Here is a 23,580-nt window from a genome sequence, read left to right as displayed (position 1 = left end):
TAATTAAGATGAATGGCCTCTGATACTACTGGAAGCAGAAAACAAACAATCCCATTATTCAAGAGCGCATGACAAGAGGCAACTCTTATCTCTTATCTCAGCGTTTTCCGTGTGTGGAAAATGTGAGAACGAGGATATACATTGATAGTTACTCAATGTCTAGTACATCAATATTGCACGGGAAATCAGCTTTGAAGTGAGTATAATATACAAAGGTACCTACAGTGGATGATGTATATATATATATATATATATATATATATATATATATATATATGGAGGGTGGCATTATGAAGGTGGCGATCTTGGTAATGTTTGGTACCTTTTGGCTTCAACGGTTTGAATGAAATAGTATTATCAATTCGAGCATAAGGAAGTTTATTTCTGATGGAGTCAATATCAATGATCATGAGTATAAGGACCACATATCAATGGACGTTACTTCCTGCACCTTATATCCCTAAATTAAATGAGGATTTTCTTCATCTTCTTGTTTGCATGTGTGTATAGCAGAAATTAAGTTCCAAAGATTTGTGGTATTGACTTTGTTGTACTCACAAATAACGACAGTACCAATTTTTCGTGTACTTCTGTGCTTCTAATGGGAATGATTCCAATATCTGATACTGAGTAGTGTATTGTATATCAGAGCCAATCTATGTTTGTTACTGTTACCAAACCTCAGTGTGAGCCCAGGGCATGTTGTTTCAGTTGCTTTCATTATCCCTTAAACATCGTCTCTACAGAAGCCTCAAATTGAACTCGACACTCAATGTGCAGTGTGGTTCGTTGTTGACAACAGGACTCACATAAGTACGACCAATGCCTTTTTCAGGTTCTTTTTTATCAAGTTGTTCTTTTAAAACCTCTTTATGAAACAGGAACACTCGTCTAAATCCAGAAAGCACCAAACGAAACCCGAATATTAATGCAGATGGAAATGACAAACGCAGTTTCAATTAAGTTCAGTATTCCACCTCTGTAGAAAATGTTTGGCAATAGTTTCGTGTCTCTTTTTCCCATTTTGTAAATCCTATATACCAAATGAGCTACAATTCACACTAATGTATATGTGAAAGACTACAATAAGTCAAAGTTCATCTGAGATAAAATGGTTCAGAACAGAAAAATGAAAAGGAAGTTGGTGAACCCGCAGAACCTTTTTCACATCTAACAGAGCACGGCAGTAATCAGAGACCGTTTTAACGTAGATCCATGATAAGAAATGATTGCAGTATGAGTAACATGTAGGTCGTGGGACACGATGTTGAAAAGCATTTTTTAACCTTTCAGAATGCAAAATTAAATGCATTGAAGCTTTACGGTGATGGGTTTTTTCCACAATGATTTTCTTTCACATAAAAACATCACCACTAAAACCTAAAGTTTTTAGACAAGTCAAGAAGAGACTTTAAGGAAAAGTAAAGTAAAGTTCTTTATTCATTTGGCTTTTACCATTATTCATCAATATATAAATCGCTCCTGGAGATGGGTCCATGTGACATCCGCCCAAATAATAGCATGACGTTTTTTATTACAAACGATCATTAATTATATGTTATTCATTTTGTCTTGTTAACATAAGATGTCAACGCAAGAAAATAATCAGTCTGCTCAAAAAGATTCGCAACCACGTTACAATCAGAAAAAGTACTCCAAAACTTTATCTCACTGCAATGAGTGTCTCATGAGTTAGTCAGAATCAAGGGTAATATATTCTGTTGACGAGTTTGTCTGATCACTGGATATCGAAATCGAATATTTTAAAAAGCAAACAACTTAAGCCACGCAATTATTTTATTGGGGATGTGTTATACATCTTGTCGTTTCTAAACGTCATGGCATGTACACCCAAAATATTATCATATTTGTGTTTAGGGGCTGTCCCTTGGTGAGAAAAATAAATTGCGAATCGAGGCATTGAAAGAATGAAGCGGAATCGTTTCAGAAATTTCAAATTTGTTTTGAAAAGTAGAGGAATCTAGTAGAATATTGCTCGACGTGGGAAGAAGCCATCCCATTTATCATATAGTCTTGTTCGCAATTTTATCATCGTTCTAAACATTTAGGTTCGGAGAGCGAGCTGCCCATGTTTCGCTCATATGGTCGCGTTGTGCAAAAAGACACAGAAAGGATGGTCCTTGATGTAACGTGTCTGGCATTATGAAACAAGGTCTGGTCCGCTCACAGTCAGTATAAGTATAAAGGTGCCATGATTAACGTGACGCTAAACTCCAGTTGACCCACCAACAGGTCCCTTGCGTGACGAATCCATATCTTCTGCACTTGTGTGGAGGAAGACAGATTTATCCCTGTCTAAGTAACAGACAAGGCTTAGTCATTAAGCCGCCAATGCCCCATTTTCATATCCTTGCCAACAAACCAATTTTCTGACGAAATGTATTATGTGGTATTGATAGCATGTTTTCTCTTCAACATATCTAATCTATGATGTCCTGATGTCTATTGATACAGTCCAGTCTAGACGCTTGTAACAGGTAGAAGAGAATCAGTTGAAATAACACGTAACCAAATCTGGCTTAAGTATGCCTCCAAAGCAAATGGTGGATTGTGGTGTTAGCTTAAGTGAGGCACGTTCACATTTGTGATTCTGAAGCCAACTGACCGTTCATCATCATACCTGATATAAACCTTGAGTATACAAGAAGAAATTGGATTGCATGAATTTTTACCGCCAGACATCTCGGTGCCTAAACTAGCACTTTATCAAGTATGCATAAGTTTAGTAACAGTATGGAAGTCGTCCATACATGTACCACATCTGGTAATAACCAGTAACATTAAAAATTGTGCCAATAAAAGCTGAATTTATAAGTTGACAATGATGTAGCATGGCGTTAATCTGGTGAATCTGCAGACATTTATTGCTTCTTCATCTGATCTAATAGTAAGTACTCGGGGCTTCCAGTAATATGCTAAGACGTTATGTCAAGTGTGATTACCATAGTTTTCACTTCAGTATTGAATCCTATACACAGAGAACCTTACGAGCTGTCTATGGAGTCATACATATATGTAACGGACATTTGGCACAAGAAAGTGATATAATGGCTCAGCGTCTCACATTTCCCTGTAACATAAACTCGTGACATATGGTGATGTATGCACACTGCAGCAAGGCAATTGAACCCATCTGGCGATAGAATGTAAGTCTACCTCATAAACAAATATCTATAAACATTATGCATCAAATATTTTTGCATGAGTAAGAATATGTAATAATCTGTGTACGTTTATAGTTATGTTTAGAATTCATATAGTTTGTTATTCATGAGGCTTTCAAATATATAATTGTGATGGTATGAGGAAAGTAATGAAAAGGTGCGGCCAGGAAGGACAACTCTCAGTTGTCATGTCAGGTTGGTGGCAGTTGCCAGTTGCTCATTCTTTCAACCTCTAGTTTCCTTGGTACTTTATAGTATCGTCATTGTTTCCCTAGGTTTGAAAGTTGATTTAGAGTAACAGCAATACCGAAAGAACATTCTCTGGAATAGATCTTTTTATCAAAAAGGAGACCGTTTCGCTAAGATCATATTAAGAGATGACTCAAGGCTTTGTTAGACTATTCCTATGGCATATGCATAGTGGATATTATTCCGATTCAGTGACGAATTACTGTGTACGTATGTGGTCATGTTTTGAAGTCATGTACTTTTCATGAGACTTTTAAATATATATCCACACGCGTACTTTAAAGCGTCAGTGGTGATAGGATAGTCAGAATGAACGTTGTATGTGGGAAGTAATGGACAGGTGCGGCAAGGAAGGACAACTCCCAGTTGTATTGTCAGGTTGTCAGTTCAAGTAACCTGGACTGTTTCTTATTTTTTCAGCCTCTTGTTTCTTTATGACTTGTCAAGTTGTGGTTGCATAGTATCGTCATTGTTTTCCAACGTTTTAAAGTTGTTTTTGAGTAACAACAACGCTGAAGAATGTGTACTGGAGGAGATTTTACTTGATTTGGAGGCATGTGTTACCGGAGCAGAGCAAATGATTTAGCACAGGGGTAATTAACACTACAGTGCCATAAGATTCTTTGGAATATATCTTTTATCAAGAAGGAGCCCGCTGCGCTAAAGTCATGGTAAGAGATGTTTCAAGGCTTTGTTAGACCATTCCTATTTCTTGAGGTTGTTGTTCCGATTCAGTGACGAATCACTGTGATCAGTGATTGTCGGAGAAAGTAATCCATCATCACTGGCATAGCAAAATTGGTTCCTGATTACTCTGATGAAAAGTTGAAGATGCTGAATACATGTTTTACAAGTCGACAATAGACGGTCATAGCACAAGGAATGAGTAAAATAATTGCCTGGGTTATACACTCTGAAATAACTTTCTTAATTTGAGAATCGGTTTGAATACATGTAGCAAGGTTTTGATGTTGGGCGGAGATGGGGGGATGTTAGGTAGGGGTATAGTATCAACTTGTGATACAACGTGTATTTCCCAGCAACATAAGAACCGGGTACAACCTTTATACGCTCAAGTCACATTAGACAACTGTAAAATTCAGTGTCAGTCTAATCTTAACTAACACTTTGAACCGAAACCAATGTATTAATCGACCTGAAGATACATTTGTCCAAAACCTCAGGTTTTCAGGAGCGGACACATATATTTAATCTTCAAGCGAAAAACGTTACCACCATCAGGACGGTTTCAGAGAGTTTATGAGAGCTTACAATGAAACCAGTCCTCTAATTTTATGCTGCAAACAGCACACGACACCGGGTGTTCTGTTACTCGCAACATATGCTTCCACATAAAATGGACATCGAGTGAGGAACAAACAGGCTGAAGGAGGGTGACATAACGTCCAAGAACCGAAGCAAGAGTTCGAATCCTTGAATGACGTGTAACCATTGTTGTGTCAAGACGTTTTCTTCACTGAATTCCCATGATGGTAATGGTTAACATGGGCGATCTGAGTCGATTTTGTTATTTCTTTACCACTGACAGTAATGACTCGCTCACCCACTCTCTCTGTAATGAACCTGTCATCCACGCAAACAGTGTGTGACTTGTGGATAGATTTTCTCGTTTGTTACTTCTGCTTCAGGAATACCTGGTGAGCGTACAAGCTCAGACAAATGGTAAGACTGAACAGTTACATATTGATGATTGAAACAGTATGGTTCTGCTTGCAAGCTGTAAACAACATTGTAGCGCTGTCCAATACTGAGGACACCACTCATAAACTTCACAAACGCTAGTTATTGCGTATCGAAACCAACCTTCAGCAGGATGAGTGTACACTTCAACCATGCAGCCAACCCACCTCCCTAACTGGCAATAAATCACCAAAGTTGTCAACGAATAAACAACTCACGAGACGATCAATCCTGCACTACACAGAGTTGATCTTCACACACCTTCTGTCAACCTTATTGGCTTTATCGCTCAATTTCCCAGGAGCAGGAGCCACGCTTATGTAAAGGCCACCGTATCTGTGTTTCTGATCACTAAATGGGTGTCATATATCCGCCAGCTAATCTTGACACATGTTCATGTATCAAGACTGTTGGCGTAAAGGCCTACTTTGAATAGAAGTTCCGCTGCAAAGCAAACCGATCTACACATCATATTCGTTCCCTTGGATTCTGACATAATAAAATGTAATCTCTGATTTTGCCTCACATCCTTCAATATTCCAAAGAAAATTTAGCACCTGTCATTCCACCACCACTGACTAATCGATGCATATTCAGTCCCATTGCCGTCGTGTCCTCCTGTCCACTTCTGATTTTTCAAGAATAAACATTACTCGTCAAGGGATCTCTTAAGGAACACCAATAGAAGGACACGTGTGAGTTTCGGAGTTTTTCCCTTTTTATCGTATGAAGAAGACATTATTGACTCTGGGCGTAAAGTAAGAGATTGATGATTTTACTCTCCGTAATGTGTAATGCAAATCTTCTGTGGTGTTTGTCATGCACATTTAAATGGGTTTAAGCTAAAGAAGAATGCACTCTAAGGACAGAGTGGTTTGGAATTACTGGAAACGTGATACAAATACTGATGTGCTCGATCTTCAGTCCTTTGATCACACTGTTAATATTGCACTGAATCATTCCTAAAACGTAAATTGTTATATTTTTATTAACATATTTTTTTTTAAATCTGTTCTAACAGGCTACACTGTGAATCTATAAAAGATCACTTGCTGTTCGCAAGGAATCTACTTTCCTGTGCCCTAACAAAAATGTAGACAAATATATATATCTGTACCTTGTACGTGGACTAACCTCGTTGGTGACATACATCTTATGCAACAACATGTGTGACTGTAAACTGTCCCATCAAAGCATATATTGTAGCGTGTATGTGCCGCCTGCAATTGTCACACACGTTCATAGGGAGTAATTCCTGACTCTGACAATTTCAAAGAAGGTCGATTATTCGGAGTGGACTATTAGTTTTGTCTTACTGATTCTATGCATTATAAATATATGTTAATTCCTTGTGTATGTATGAACGTCTATAACATAGGGGCGTCTTCGGACTATCGCTAGCTGCCAGTTGGCAGAAGTTAGCATGCTGTTCAATGTTTCATAGTCTGTGATTAGCAGGCTACATAGCAGGTTTCAACAAACATGTGATGATCAGGCCTAGATTTTCGAAGCTCTCTTAGCACTGAGATAGTTGTAAGTGCCATACATTAACATTAACTATTTTAGCGCTAAGAGAGCTTCGAAAATCTAGTGCCATACATTACATTAACATTAACTTACGACTATCTTAGCTCTAAGAGAGCTTCGAAAATCTAGGCCCAGATTCAAAGTTCAGGATCTATTGATAACAAAATGCTCCAAGGAATCGAGCTCAAAAGGGAGTATCAACTTGCTGGAAACTTTCATCGGAATTCTTGAGTACAAGTTATGAGGTCAGACAAATTCGTATACATACTGCTCATCGAAGGCCCCGTTTCACAAAGCTGTCGTAGCGCTACGACTGTCGTACCTCCTATGTTGTAACATAGACTTACGACAGTCGCAGCGCTACGATAGATGCTCGACGACCACGTGTACCGCCGCCCGTTACAAATGGCTCTATGTGGCCAACACGAATTACTGGGATAATTGTCAATGGTCTTGTGTCATGTTCTCTTTGTGTTTTAAATGTAGAAAGGAATGGTATACATGTATAGTGATTTAATGTTTCTTTCAACAATATTGCACGTGCAATCAGCTTTAAATTTGGTTTAATATACAAATCTACCTATGTTAGGATATATGAATGCAGGGTGGCATTAAGAATAAGGCGATTTTGGTTGTGTTTGGTACCTTTTGGCTTCAATGGTTTAAATACAAGTCTTAAGACACAATGGGTCTGGTTACTGCCCGTCGCCGAGTATTGCTAGCTCTAACCATTGGTTATTGCGCTGGCCCATGATTCCATTGGTTCTTCTTCCTGGTACCAATAGTTCTTGTAGCTTGTAATTATTGCCTTGCGTGTACATGATCGAGCAACACACCTACCTAACAGTAACTAGTTTTTGAGGTCTCCAATTTATTCGTGTTGTGTGAATTAGTTCCCACTCAGTCGAGTACAAGATGTACGCTGTCGTTGTGAGTGCACAAATAAGTGTGTTTCTGATGGAGTCATTGAGCAGATATGTGATATATAATGATGATCATGAATATATGGACCACATAGCTGTTTACAATTGACAGTACTTCCATTATTTCTTGCATCTTTTATCTATAAAACTTCTTACTAAAAAGCAAGGATTTTCTTCATCTTCTTGTTTTCATGTGCTTATAACAGAAATGCAGTTCAAACGGTTTGCGGTATTGTTGTACCCACAAATAACGACAGAACCAATTTATGGTGTACTTCTGTGCTTCTAACGGGAATGATTGCAATATCTCATATTGAGTAGCATGTTGCATATCAGATCCAATATATTTGTGACTGTTACCAAACCTCGGGGTGGGCCCAGGCCATGTCGTATAAGTTTCCGTTATTAACATCGTCTTTTCAGAAGCCTCAAATTGAATTCGACACTCTATGTGCAGTGTGGCTCTTTTGTCGACAAGACGAATCACATAATTACGACCAATACCATTTTTCATTTTGTTTTTTCAAGTTGCTCTTTTAAAATCTCTGAATGAGAGAGGAACTCTGCTCTAAATCCAGAAAGCAAAGAAAAACCACGAAAATTCATGCAGATGGAAATGACGAACACAGTCTCAATTAAGTTCAGTACTCCACCTCAGAAATGGAGAAAGTGTTTGGAAATAGCTGTGTTTCTCTTTTTTTCTGATAAAATTGGCTACAATTCACACTAATGTATATGGGAAAGATATTTCAATAAGTCAAAGTTGATCTATGTTAAAATGGATGAGAACAGAAAAATGATAAAGAAGTTTGTAATCCCGCAGAACCTCTTTCGCATCTTACAGAGCACGACAGTAATCACAGAACATTTTAACATAGATCTATCATTAGGAACAATATCTAATGATTGTAACACGAGTGATATGTGGGAACACGATGTTGACAAACTTTCAGCTTTCAGAGTGCAAAAAAAGTCCATACACTGAAGCTTTACAGTGATGCTTTTTTCCACAATGGTGTTTTTAGACAATTAAAAAAAAAGAAATACGAAAAGAGAAAAAAACTTTAAGGAAAATGATGTTCGTTATTGGCTTTTACCATTAGTCATCAATATACAAATCACTGCCAGAGATGGGTACATGAGACATTCGTCCAAATAATAGCTTGACGCTTTTCATGACAAACGGTCATTGATTATCTCTTATTCAGTTTGTCTTGTTAACATAAGATGTCAAGAAAAAAATCAGTCTGCTGAAACAGTTGTGAAGATTGTATGAATGGATGACTGCTATTCAGTGATGACACAAGTTCTTGCGCTTTCCGTTCAAGGTACTATTCATGTACGCCTTGTTGCAAATTGATGGTTTTCGTTGGTTTAAAATCAACGATGGAAAATGTTCATTCCTTTTAAATCTGACACTGAATGTGTTATATGTTCTTTAAACCTATTGTGGAGTCTGTAGTCGTATAACCCAATAACAAGGTTTTTCATAATGTCATTCGTTAGTATCAATTGTATCACCAATACAAACAACAGAAACACAACCTCATTACAATCTGATATTCAAAACTCTATCTCATTGCAATGAGATCTTCATGTAACTTTTCTCATGAGTCAGTCAGAATCGAATCTTCTTCCTTCTGAGTACGAGTTTGTCTGATTACTGGATCTTGAAAACGATCTCGAAAACTTAAGCAACACTATTACGGAATCGTTTCAGGAATTTCAAATTTGATTTTGTGCAAGTCATGGAAAAGTACACGGAAGCTGCTTGAATATTGCTCCACGTGAGAAGAAGTTGATTGTTCGAATGTTGAAGTCATACCATGGGCAATTTTATCATCGATCTGAATATGTACGCTCAGAGCGCAAACGGCCCATGGTTTGATCTTATGGTTGCTTTGTGCCAAAAAGACACTCACAGGAAGGTACTTAATGTTAACCTGCCTGACATAATGAAACAAGGACTCGTCCGGTCAGACAGTCAGTATAAATATAAAAGTGCTATAATAAACTTCACCATCAACTTTCTGTACAAGCAGGTCCCTTTACGTGACGAATCCATTTCTGCTGCACTTATGCTGAGGAAGACAGATTTATCCCTGTGTATGTAACAGACAAGGCTGTCATTAAGCCGCAAGTACCCCATTTTCATATCCTTGCCAACAAAACAATTTTCTGGCGAAAGGTATTATGTGGTATTGATAGCATGTTTTCTCTTCGACATATCTAATCTTTTATGTCCTGATGTCTATTGACACGGTCCAATCTATCTAGACACTTGAAACAAGTAGAAGAGAATCAGTTGCAATAACACGTAATTAAAGCCGTCTTAAGCATGCCTTCAAAGCAAATATCGGATTGTAGTGGTAGCTTCAGTAAGTCAGGTTCACAGGTCTGATTCTGCAGCCGACTAACCGTTCATATTCATGTCTAATATCAACCATAAATGTACAAGAAGAAATTGAATTGAATGAATTTTCACCTCCAGCGTCTCGGTGCCTAAACAAGCACTTCATCAAGTATGCATAAGTTTAGTAACAGTGTGGAAGTCGTCCATACATGTACCACATCTGGTTATTAACCAGTAACTTTAAAAACTGTGCCAATATAAGCTGAATTTATAAGTTGACAATGATGTAGCATGGCGTTAATCTGGTGAATCTGCAGACATTTATTGCTTCTTCATCTGATCTAATAGTAAGATCTAACAGTGAAGCCTCGTTAATCCGGACGGTTGCGTTTCTCAGCAAATTTGTCCGGATTTCGAATTGTCCGGACTACTGAATCAAGACCCAAGTTCAAGCAAGAGTTGCTTCCCTTACTATTACAAAAACGACACGACTCTGGGTAAAACAAATAAGCATTTAATGTAAAGGTTATAAAACGATGAATAGCTGGCACAATAAATCATAGCAAAAAGTTTTTCATAGTTGTCTGTGTTCTTTTAACCTTTTTCATTGAATTCTTCACATCAATAATTTTACCGAGTGACATCTCATCGCCGATTGTCTCAAAATATGTCACCAGACTTTCCAGGTATTTCTCCAAATTATATGTCCAAATAATTCACCAAAGTGTTTACTTAGGAAATCTAAACTTGCTTTTGCATGTTCTTCCTTGTATCTTGCAATCTCTCTCTTTTCGAATGCGGTAGTCTCATTTCGTTTTCTTTTAGCAGGTTGACTCGCCATGTTTGCTGACAGGTGTCAATCAAACTGTAAATGTACAGCTTCAGTCGGGAGCTTTTATGTGTAATTAAAACAACAACCCTTTCTCAAAAGTTAACAAGAGTTCATCTTGTCAACTCCATGACACCGAGTGTATATTGTTTGAGGCCAGTTAAGTAAACATCGCCGGGAAGTGTTGTTACAGTTCGTGAACACGACTTACAACGTCCGGACTGTGAAGCAATTTCCTGTTTATTTTACTGATTGGTGACAGCTACTTACCGTCCGGTTCCGGAAACCGAATTTCCGGATTATCGAGGCAAATTATATAAGCATAGATTGGTAACAAGCTGAAATCGTCCGGGAGATGAGACATCCGGATTATCGGAGTCCGGACTAACGGGGCTTCATGGGGGCAGGTACGGCCAGGAAGAACTGACAGTTATCTTGTTAGGTTGTTAGCCTGGACAGTTTGCTCATTATTCCAACCTCTTGTTTCCTCGGTACTTTATAGCATCGTCATTGTTTTCCTACGTTTTAAAGTTGTTTTTGAGGAACATCAGCACCGAAAGATGTGTATTGGAAATATATTTTATTTGATTTGAAGGCATGTTTTACCGGAACTAGAGCCAATGAATTGGCAAATAGGTAATTAACTGTACATTGTCAGAAAATTCTTTGGAATAGATGAAGCAGGAGACCGTTGCGCTAAGATCATATTAAGAGATGACTCAAGGCTTTGTTAGACTATTCCTATCCATAGTGGTTATTATTCACTGGTACGTTTGTTGTTATGTTTTGAAGTCATGCACTTTTCATGTAGCGTTCAGTATATCCAGCTTAAAGCAACATCGGTGATCGGATGGTCACAATGAACGTTGTATGTGAAAAGTAATGGACAGGTGCGGCCAGGAAGGACAACTCCCAGTTGTCTTGTCAGGTTCTCAGTCCAGGTAACGTGGGCAGTTGCTCATTTTTAAAAACCTCTGGCCTCTATTACTGTATAGTCCAGTTGTGGTTGCATAGTATCGTCATTGTTTTCCTACGTTATAAAGTTGTTTTTGAGTAACACCACCACCAAAGAATGGGTATTGGAACGATTTTACTTGATTTGGAGGCATGTGTTACCAGAACCGGAACAAATGAATTGGCAAATAGGTAATTACCAGTACAGAGTCATAAGATTCTTTTGGAACAGATCTTTTATTAAGCAGGAGACCGTCGCGCTAAGATCATATTAAGAGATGATTCAAGGCTTTGTTAGACTATTTCTATGCCTTATTGTTCCGATTCAGTGACGAATCACTGTGGTCAGTGAGTGTTGGAGAAGGTAATCCGTCATCACCAGCATGGCAAAATTGGTTCCTGATTACTCTGATGAAAAGTTGATCATACTGAATACATTTTTTACTTGCCGACAATAGACGGTCACAGCACGAGGAAGGGGTGAAAAAATTGTTTAGCAATACTCCAAGAAATAACTCTGTGGTGGGAGCACAGTATCAACTTGTCATGCATCTTGCAATTTCCAGCGACATAGGTACAACCTTTGTACCCTCACGCCACATTAGTCAACTTTAGAAGTCAATGTCGGTCTAATGTAAACAAACACTTTGAACCGGATGCAATGTTTTAATCAAATTGAAGTTACAGTTGTCCAAAACCTCCTCTACTACTAACCTTCTTTATTACTACAAACATCTTTTTGCGTATACAATGGACATCGAGTGAGGAACAAACCGACTGATGGAGTGAGACATAACTTCACACATAACATAGCAACACTTTTAGAATCTCAGAAACGGACCGAGTTCCGTTCTGTCAAAACATTTGATTTTTTAACATTGTATACCACTACCCCACATAACAAACTAAAGGAAAAACTTCATCCTTGGATTCATGGGGCTTTTGTAAACAAACGTGGTGAACTAAGGTATACCTACATATCTATCTTCAGAGGTTCAGGACCATTTGTCAAAAATAAAAGCAAATGTCATTTGAAGTTTACCGAGAAAACAAGAAGTGAATTCTCGACTTTCTCATTGATAACATCTTTGTGAAATTTGGGGGTAAAACATTTCCCCAAGAAGTAGGCATCCCCATGGGCATCAATTGTGCTCCCCTCATTGCGGATCTGTTTCTTTATGCATATGAATCAAAATTTCTTCTTGGGTTGGCAAAATCAAAAAAGGTAATTTGGCCAAGAAGTTTAACTTAAGATTCCGGTACATCCATGATCTAATATCGTTCAATAACCATCAAATAGCCAACTTGAGTAACAAAAAATCCTCTACAAGGCTGTATGACAAAAGGGATGATTTTAACTAACTTTCCAATAGTCAACTCCCCTTTCATGTCGAGCAATATTCCAATAGCTCCAGCCTTTGGTGTTTACATTTAACAGCTTTTGAGGTACAATCGAGCGTGCTCTTTTTATCAGGATTTCAAAGAGCGTCATGCAACTCTTGTTCAGAAGTTGTTTGATCAAGGTTACAACATTCTAGGCCTCTGTAAAGTTTTCAAGAAGTTTTATGACACGCATGTGGAGGAAATTCCCAAACTTGATGCATCAGTGACACAAATGATGTCCGAAACAATTCCCTATTTTGACTTATCCCATACGCTCCCGAATTATTTCAAGTGAACAAAGGACTAGACTTAGGGACAGGATACGCTCACCTGGTATCATCACTATTTCATAGTGATTCATAAACACATGCTCTACCATCGTATCCCATGGTGACAATCACTGGATTGTCTGGTTCAGACCCGATTTGTTTACAAACAACATCATACAGCTGTAATACTGCTGAAACAATTATCTGCTCATGATATAGTCACAATTGTACAATCGACCTTGCTTTGGGCAGAGATTTCTTATGAATGTTGAAAAGGTTTTCTCGCTGTGTTAATCGACCTGAAGATACATTTGTCCAAATCCTCAGGTTTTCAGGAGCGTACACATATATTTAATCATCAAACGAAAAAAATGACCACCATCAGGACGGTTGCAGAGTGTTTAGGAGAGCTGACAAACGAACAATTCCTCTACTTTCATGCTATAAACAGCACACGACACCAGCTATTCTCTGTTACTTTTAACACCTTCATGCACATAAAATGGACATCGAGTTTTTCATTCAAAGAGATTCATTCATTCATTCATCCATGTAACCATTGATGTGTCACGACCATGTTTTCTTCACTGGATTCCCATGATAGTAACGATTGGCACTGACGATCTGGGTCGATTCTGTTATTTCTTTACCACTGACAGCAATGATTAACCCACCCCCCACCCCCAACCCTCTATACTGAACCTGTCATTCACGCAAGCAGTGTGTGACTTTTCACGGATAGATGCCCACGTTTGTTACAGCTGTTCCATCTGCTTCAGAAATATCTGGTGAGCAATCAAGCTCAGGCAAATGGTAAGATCAAATAGTTACATATCGATGATAGAAACAGTATGGCACTGCTTGTAAGCTGTAAACAACATTGTAGAACGTTCAGTACTGAGGATATCACTCATAAGCTTCACAATGGGGTATCGAAACCGACCTTCAGCAGGATGAGTGTACACTTGAACCATGCAGCCAAAACTCACCTCCCTAACTGGCAATAAATCACCAAAATTGTTCATAACATTGATAGAGTGGAAATATGTCATCGAATAAAACAACTCACGAGATGATCAATCCTGCACTACACAGAGTTGATCTTCAAACACCTTCTGTCAACCTTATGGGTTATACAGCTCCATTTTTCCAGGAGCTCTTATGAAAAGTGTACTGTATCTGTGTTTCTGATCACTAAATTGGTGTCATTAACCACCAGCTAATCTTGACACAAGTTCATGTATCAGGCCTGTTGGCTTAAAGGCATACTTTGAATAGAGCAAAGCAAACCGATCTACACATGATATTCGTTCCTTTGGATTCTGACATAATAAAATGTAATCTCTGATTTTGCCTCAAATCCTTCAATATTCCAAAGAAATTTTACCACCTGTCATTCTTCCACCACTGACTAATCGATACACATTCAGTCCCATTGCAGTCATGTCCTCCTGCCCACTTCCGATTTTTCAAGAATAAAAATCGTCCATATTTCTCGTCAAGGGATCTCTTAAGGAACACAAATAGAAGGGCACGTGTGCGTTTGGGGATTTCTTTCGGCTTTTTTCGCTTGAAGAAAACCTGAATGGCTCTGGGCGTAAAATAAGAGATTGGATGATTTTACCTTCCGAAATGTGTAATGCAAATCTTCTATGATGTTTTTCAGGCACATTTAAATGGGTTTTACGCTAAAGGAGAACGCACTTGAAGGACAGAGTGGTTTGAAATTACTGGAAACGTGATACAAATACTGATGTGCTTGAGTTTCGTTCCTTTGCTTTGATCATACTGTCAATATTGCACTGAATCATACTGAAAACGTTAATTGCTTTGTCTTATTCATCAAAATGAAATAAAAAAATCTGCGCTAACATTATGAAACTGTAGAATATCACTGGCTGGTAGCAAGGAATCTACTTTCATATACCCTTACAAAAAATTAGGGAATCTTAAAAATATATATCAGTACCTTGTAAGAAGACTAAGAGTGTTGGTGACATACATCTTATGCAAGAACATCTGTGCCTGTGAAACTTACCATCAAAATCAAACCGCCCCGCAGTATTGCCACACGTTCGTAAGGTGTAGTTCCTGATTTTGACAATTTCAAAGAAGGTCGATCAATCGCAAAGGACTGTTGTCTTTGTCACTCTTACTGATACACATATATGTTTATTCCTTGTACATTTCTATGTGTATGGACGTCTGCAACTTAGGGGCGTGTTTGGGCTATAGGCATACTGGTATCTGACAGAAGTCAGAATGCATTGGCCAATATATTCAGTGTTTCACAGTATGTAAGTGAATTTAGTTTTACGCCGCACTCAGCAATATTCCAGCTATACGGCGGCTTCACAGACTGTGATTAGCAGACAACTGAATAGGTTTCAACGAACCTAAAATGTTGACGATTAGATTTAGATTCAGCGAAAAAAGGTCAGGATGGTGTATGGGTGGCATCACTATGAATTAGAGATCCTTACATCATATTCACCAAGAAGGGGTCACTGAAAACTACCGTCATGCAAACACTGACTCCCTTGTTGTCCCTTTTGGGGAAATGGCGTGGAGATCGACCTTTTGTCACCGTCCTCCAATCGCCAATGCCCTTCTCCAGCAGTGCAACATCACAGAATGCCACGACCAGTAATGAGACCAGACCTTCAGTCATTAAAACACATCTAGAACATGATGGGTGTGGGTGTGGCTGTGTATGTGTGGAGGGTTGAGTCATCAGCACTGACCGCTGGCAACTTTACCTGAACCTGGCAATGCACTGCTTGAAGAGTGGGACAGACCCACTCATATAGCCTTTGGAAGATCTAGACTTACACGCTCTATGGCTCATGACGTGAATGGGTGTTTGACGAATTGTTTTACGAACTACTGTCTAACTTTCCCACATAACCACTATCGTCCTTCAAAGTCGTTGTTTGTCATAAGATCATTGGTTTATACTTCACTACCAGTTGTAATGTGTCCCTAATGCGTACATTATTATCACGCAGGCATTACTAGAAACTGATATCTCTTACAGTTTTGAAAACTGTAGGTTTTGTCCGATTATCCCTTACTATGTTAAGAATCTATGTATAAATCGTAATGAATTGTCTAATGCCATACGCTGTTGTTTCAATAACTCAAGAATTTTAAACGAGATATAACTGTATTACCAGTATGAACGAGGTTAGCACAAGACCTGTAATCAGTTCGTCATAATCTCTTATAACTTCGAGGTGAAAGTAGAAATCATATGATCTGACTCATAGTTTTCAATTTATCGGTATACCATATTTAAATCAACAGCATGTGCCAAGTAGCGTGTCCAACCATAATTAGGGGTCACGAAGGCGGTATTAGACTGCTAAATACCAGTCCGTAACTTTCTGAAATGACCGGTCTGGTTAAGTCATTCCAGAATTATTTTGGTAGACATCGAGAGACAATATGATGTTACGTCCTCAGCATCCCATGCTTGTCATAAGAAGCGATTGATGGGATCGGTTGGTGGTATCCCAACTACGGTATCAGTCACTGGGTTGTCAGGTTCAAGCTCTCTTTTTTAACAGACGGCCGTTGTGTGACCGGAAAGTGCTGAGTGCGTCGGTAAGCAACAACAACAAAAAACAGTATGAATTATTATGCTAACCCGTGCTATGAGACCTCCCTTTTCACATTTCCTTTGCAAATGTAAGGAGGCGAGTGTTACCGTTAGTTACGGCAATACATGCTTACAGTTTTCCGGGAAAAATTGTTGACATCGCTTCTCTTCAGTGATCCATTATTTTCATCTCAATGTTGCCTTATACGCCATGTCAATCAGTTCTAGCAGATTATCGTGACTGGTTAGTCTCAGTCGCTGACGTAAAAATTTATGAAATATGCTCATAGAAACGAAGAAGGGAACACATGAAAGTACAAGTATTCCTTTATTTATTTCCAAAATTTCACTCACAGTTCAATATATACCTTGTGGAGAAACCTGGAAAAGAATAAAGGAACACTTGTACTTTCATGTGTTCCCTTTATTCGTTTCCATGAGTATCCAATCTAAAGAAATCTTGCCATGCAAATGTCATCATGTTGTGAATATATTTGCCGTTAGGTAAAGCAGTCTTCTAAATTATAGATTGAATGATGTACGTATATTTATCGTTCCCAGATACTGACATTTTACCGTGTTGATTAAGGCTATAAATTCCAGTTAATGACAGCAAAGTGCCCTGGTGTTTGTCACAGGGCTATATCAGGTGGTAATTGGGTGTCGGGGCGTTTTTTCCCTATTTCCTATGAAGAGAATCTCATTTTTTAATTATAATACGATTATGGCGGATATATATAACTATCATGTATACAAAATACCGATTCTATACATCATTTATCTCATACGGGAAGTTTGTAATTGACAAGTGAACGACAGGAATGCCAATCTAAAGCTATGGGGGAATATCGTAAGTGTCGAATTGTCACCAAATGCAATAATATTATTCAATTAGGGATCCAGAATCTGTTTCCGATATGAGAACCACAGCGCCAGTGTGGTCCTTTCATCAATATGTTTTGATATTTTTAATGGAGATTGTCAGAAAGAGGTATTTTTCATATTAGGCTTGAAATAATTATTTAGTTATTACTTGTGCTTTCGTCAACGAAAGCTGGATAATGTCTTACTCAGGGAGTCTATTTCAACTATAAATCATTTTAATATCCTTTTGTGATTTGAATTAAGTCTTAAACATTCAATTATGCAAAAATCATTGGTAACAAGATAGGATGTGGTATTTTCAGAGATACCCATGCCCACTCAATTCTCAGCGCCAGAGTAATTTAGTTGCATAACATAGCCATGCATAATCTTGTTCCTACGTGTCTCTGCCTGTAATCCTTCTCAGACATATGGCCATTTTAAAATCACTTTTTCATACACATTATTTCGAAATGTTTACCATATGTAAGAGTTGCAACTAGACATTCTGGTTTTGTTTTAAAAAGTCTCCAGTGGTCGTACTGAGTAAGTGGCGTTTAATACCGATTTACAGAGTAGGACATTTCTGAGAGACACCATATGAAGGCCTGGTCCCCGTTTCACAAAGCTCTCGTAGCACTACGACTATCGTAAGTCAATGTTACAGTATAGGAGGTAGGAATGCTAAGAGGAAAGTTACGAGATCTTAGGCTTACGAGGGCTTTGTGAAACGGGACCGAGCCGTGAGCATTTAGTTCTATTGAATTATCAATAAATTTATATGTAGGTATTACACAGTTGTACACAAATGAATGTTCACGTACAGTAGATAATAACAAACTAGTAATACAAATAAGAAGCGAAATCAAATCTATAAAGACCATTTTGAATGTAACAATGGCCCATGAGAACGGCAATTCTGGTCGTGATGGTGTACCAAATGACAAGTGTCACCCTGAGACATCGGATGTATATCATTATGTGTATCATCAATATCTCATACCGTCATCTTTGGTACAACTTAGATATGAATTTGTAAGGCTGCAGTCACCATAAGAGTCATCGTTTAATTCGTAAGATTATGGTGAAGTTGAGGGGCAGACGCGAAGGTATAATACCACAAGTGATGTTTCTTTAATGATATGATTTATATGAATATGTTCAAAGCTCACCACGGAAGACCAAACCTGTGGCAAACTGACAAGGAAACCTTTGACTTGTTTGGACCATATTAAACTCCAAATCCTGAAACCATAAAACAGGGCTGTGTGTACAATCCAACTGACGCAGGGTGGAGGTCTGGGTGAGCTTGGTGGTTAAAGCGTTCGCTCGTCACGCTGAAGACCCGCGTTCGATTCCCCATATGCCGATATGTCGATTCCCCATGTTCGATATGCCGAGTTCTATTACCAGGCCCCGTTTCACAAAGTGATCGTAGCGCTACGACTGTCGTATGTCTATGTTTAAGTATGGGTATTACGATCACTTTAGCGCTACGATCGCTTTGTGAAACGCGCCCCGTTGTAGTTCTGTATCACATAAGATCATTTTACTTGGATTAATCGTGTAGTGGACCTTAAGTGGGGTTTAGCTATATATACACAAAGAACTTAATTAAGCACCCCTTGTATTTTTGCAATGTTTTCAACACGAACATAAAACTTCTCGTGATGACCACGATGGAAAAACCATGAATTTGTCTGACCCGTATGATCCTTTGACTCATAAGAAACGACAAAATGATTGGAATCCATGTTGATTTTATGATAATAATTGCTCATTTTACAAAAACACTGATTTTCATACAAAACCATGTCTGTACAAGAATGGCCCTGCAATGTTTAAAGTTTAATTTATTGGTGAATGTGAACATTCAAAATGTCATTTTGCGTGTCTTACACGTTTCAAGGTCAATACCGAGTGTAACCACCATGTGACTGTATGACAGCCAGCACACTCCTCCGCATACCCCCCTGATCCTCAGATGGGGCAGTCTACGGCATTTCACGGGTAAAGCAGCGTCCAAATGGGCCAGGTTCTGTACAGGAGGATCCCTTTGTCGCACATGACGACCAATCATGTCCCAGATATGCTTCAAAGGGTTAAGACCGGGGCTCATTCAGGCGTGAGATATGTAATCATAACATCATAACAAGTTAATTACAGTTATGATAAGAGTAATATCTCAAATGCTTACCCATATGGTTAAAGAATGTATATGCGATACACAAGCAGTACTCGTGCCTACACACTTCACCACTATGGTCAGTCCTCGTCGGGGTTGAATTATATCCTCAGTACATATGTTTGGTCGTAAGAGGCAACTGAATAGGCTTGTTGACTTAGTTGATTGCGAGTCATCTCACCGATATCAAACTAGCAATTTCTTGTGAAGTTACCCAGACTCCTTCATGTGCAGGCCGCAGTGGAAATACTGGAACATTACGGCGTAAAGAAACATTAACATCACCCAATGAAGGCGTGTGTATGGGTGCATGTTTGTGTACCAACATCAAGCATGACCACAGCACGACTCACCATCAGATTTACAATGACCATCAAGAGTTATCGTCCTCATCTTCACGACTGTTCAGTTAACTGTCAATGCAGTAACTATCAGGTTCTGAGCACCCTTGTTCTGCTGCTTGAGTCTATCTATCATATGATATCGATATCGCACGTCTAGTCAGTCATATGATTGCCAACGATTTGTCGTCACTCGTAATCACGCATGAACGGCGCCATCTCGCTGAACTAGAAGTTACAATGTTGATGAAGTAGAAATAAATAATCGTAAAATTGTAGGTTGACATACATCTTGCATCAGACACCAGTTTCCTACAATGCCCGCGGGATGGGATATCGATCGCGATGTGTGTGAAATATATAAGGATTACGTCTGTGCCATTACGTATGTTACGTACTCGAAACCTCTTTGATCGATATCCTGCTATTTATTAGATGATTGGATTTGTTGTAACATTCTCGGAAAGAGAGAAGTTAATTTTAAGGAAAGGAGGATTATTTCGTCATGATAGTCCAGACATCTTCAACTTTCGTGAGCAATTGGTGTCATCATTGATTTGCAGTGATGCATTCTTATTATTTTACGCCAAATGGAATCTATTTCGGTAGATGGATCGAGGCTGATTATTATGTGAGCGCATTGAAACCACTTTCTACAAAGTATCCAAGTTGATGGTGCTTTCGTCTACGAAGGTGATATTAGGTCCGTGCATCTAAACAGCGATATACTCTCGTGATGTTGGGACCCCTACTAAAGATAGTCTATAAAAGCATGTATTTTTATATAAAAATGCAGAATTATTGCAATATTTTATTAAAATGAACATATGTGATGTATTTACATTTAGTCGTTTCCGCATTTTACACATCATTTACATTTTTATTAGCGCTCGGATAGGGACAGAAATAGATGTAGTATTCAGTACTTTATATGATGACGACGAGAATTAGCTTGGTATAGTTTATGGAGCGAGTTATTCTCGGCCCTTCATATTCACTTCAATTTCATGGAAACATCATGGGAGTGTTGTCTGTTGTGGTTGATACATACGTCTTCTATGATTTACGCATTGAGACCTGATGTTGTGTTAGTTTCACAAAATACACTTTCAGAATGTCCAGTGAATACATGGCTTAGAATCAGCAGACTGCAACAACCGTACACGTATGTTATCATAAGGGTTTTATTTCAAGGACGTTAATTACTTTTTAAAAGATCGGCTCTGTTCTCTCCTCTCTTTCGTATTATGGGGCCTACGTCATCCTCTTCAAAGTCTGCCAGCTGACCCCAACTTCTCGTTTTGATTCACGGATGTTCACCTGAACAAATATTGATGGTTTTGATTTAATGCGAAATCATAAAACATTCTTCATAAATCAAGGCCCAAGTTATAAATAATCAGCCAGTCTGAAAATATCAAATACCATGTCACCTGTCCATCTGTCTTGTGCTGGGTGCTAGTTACTAACTTTGACACATTTAAATGAAGAGTTATTTTATTCAATGTATTATGGTACCTCAGTAACGACATATAATGGCTGAGTCAAACATATCGATCATTATTAGGTAATATTATGTAAAACTGACCCGGAACTATTGTCGATTACTCAAGAACATGTCGTTTCTTAAGTCGATAATTCGATTATGGATGATATTTTTATTTTCTTCAACGTATAACATAAGTCTCGTTTACGTACAGGTGAGTAGTGCCATCTGAATAAATGTGTATATTGTTTACATATTCTTGGTAAGAATATGCTTTTTCATTTTTAATAATGTTTGTTCCCAGGCGCTGCCGTTTTTATATTCAAGGATAGGGAATGTTTGAAGGGTTGTATTTGTTTTGTTTTTCATCTAATAAACAACAATTCTAATGAAATACGTCAGTTCCTAACTCACCGTTACGAATATTTACTTGCTTACTTGATAATGACCCTACTATATTGTTGCTTCTGTTCCAGGTAATCAAGATGATGATAACGGTTGTGAGTATCTACGCCATTTGCTGGCTGCCGCTCCACGTCATCACTTTATGTGGCGACGTAGACCACACTATCTACAACGCCGAATACATGAGAGTGATGTGGGTTGGAGCTCACTGGCTGTCCATGAGTAGCTGCGCCTATAACCCGTTTGTTTATTGGTGGATGAACAAGAAATTCAATGAAAACTTCCGCCTTGTGCTTTTGAAACTCCACTGTATATGTGTCCGTCCTCCAAAGTTACAGTCAGGAAGTGACTTCGTGACCTTTCGGAACAGTCGCAGTTTCAGCGTTCCGGTTTCCGAGACGTTGTTGTCCACCATCAACTCCATCGACGACCGCCGTGATCTCGGCTGACTGTGTTGTGCTTATTTATGTCTTGCGTCCGTTTGTGTGAGATACCCAGAAGTCCTACAGGCCTGAAAACATATTCAAATTCTGCGCGTGTCGTGTTCACAACAGGAGGCTAAACCACTCAGACACATGCGTCTAACTGACAATTTCAAATATACTACTCACACTTTGCTAAGGATCACAAAATTCACAACTTTACTTAAACGTAGATTTATAATTTGAAATTGTATCCATTTAACATTGGATAAATAATAATATGGTAACCCCTCTTTACGCAAACAGTCACTTTAATCTAACCTTATGCACTTGATACATGAGTTACCATAAAAATGGTTTCATGTCGCCAAGCAACCATTTTGCAATCATGGAACGAGTCATTGACAAGTACACAACACCTGTCAATAGCAGGTATGGGATCCACAGGATGAAATGACATACTGAAACCTAAGATCCATGCTTACAATAAGCTTAGATATTTGAACCAAATTTGACCCCACATCATGGTTTTCTGTTGAATCCATGATTTGATCCTTAGCAAAGTGTGAATGGTATATTACCATATGGATCCATCGCTTTTAGGCCGTTTAATGATCTTTCCGATCCTGAACTAGTATGTATTTGGTTGTACAAATATAATTCAGATGAACAGCATGTAGCGATAGGAAAAGGTATCCTGAAGTTTTGTTTTACTTCTTAATGTAATGTTGAGGAAATATGAAACATCCGCGCAAAATATACCCAGTCTTTACTGTCCTCAGAAAACAGATCCCATTTGGTGTAAAGGGCTCAGTACTTGTGGAAAGTATATGAATGGATCACTGAGTTTTAGCGATGACACTAAGTGTTAGTGGAAAGGGCAATGAAGCCTTGCTCTACAGT

General features: G+C 38.5%; 1 protein-coding gene across 1 annotated transcript in view; it reads left to right on the top strand.

Moving 5' to 3' along the window:
• LOC124261438 (RYamide receptor-like) overlaps window positions 1-22,904 on the top strand; it is a 38,840-nt gene extending 15,936 nt beyond the window's left edge. Inside the window, exon 2 of the mRNA XM_046695756.1 lies at window positions 22,327-22,904. Coding sequence (XP_046551712.1) covers window positions 22,327-22,704 — 378 coding nt within the window. The 3' untranslated portion in view covers window positions 22,705-22,904. The remainder of the gene's footprint in view (window positions 1-22,326) is intronic.
• The last annotated feature ends 676 nt before the right edge of the window (window positions 22,905-23,580 follow it).

The sequence above is a fragment of the Haliotis rubra genome, unplaced genomic scaffold (assembly GCF_003918875.1).
Source record: "Haliotis rubra isolate DU_JTF1 unplaced genomic scaffold, ASM391887v1 Scf8, whole genome shotgun sequence".
Lineage (NCBI taxonomy): Eukaryota > Metazoa > Mollusca > Gastropoda > Lepetellida > Haliotidae > Haliotis > Haliotis rubra.
This window is presented reverse-complemented; position numbering and strand designations above follow the sequence as displayed.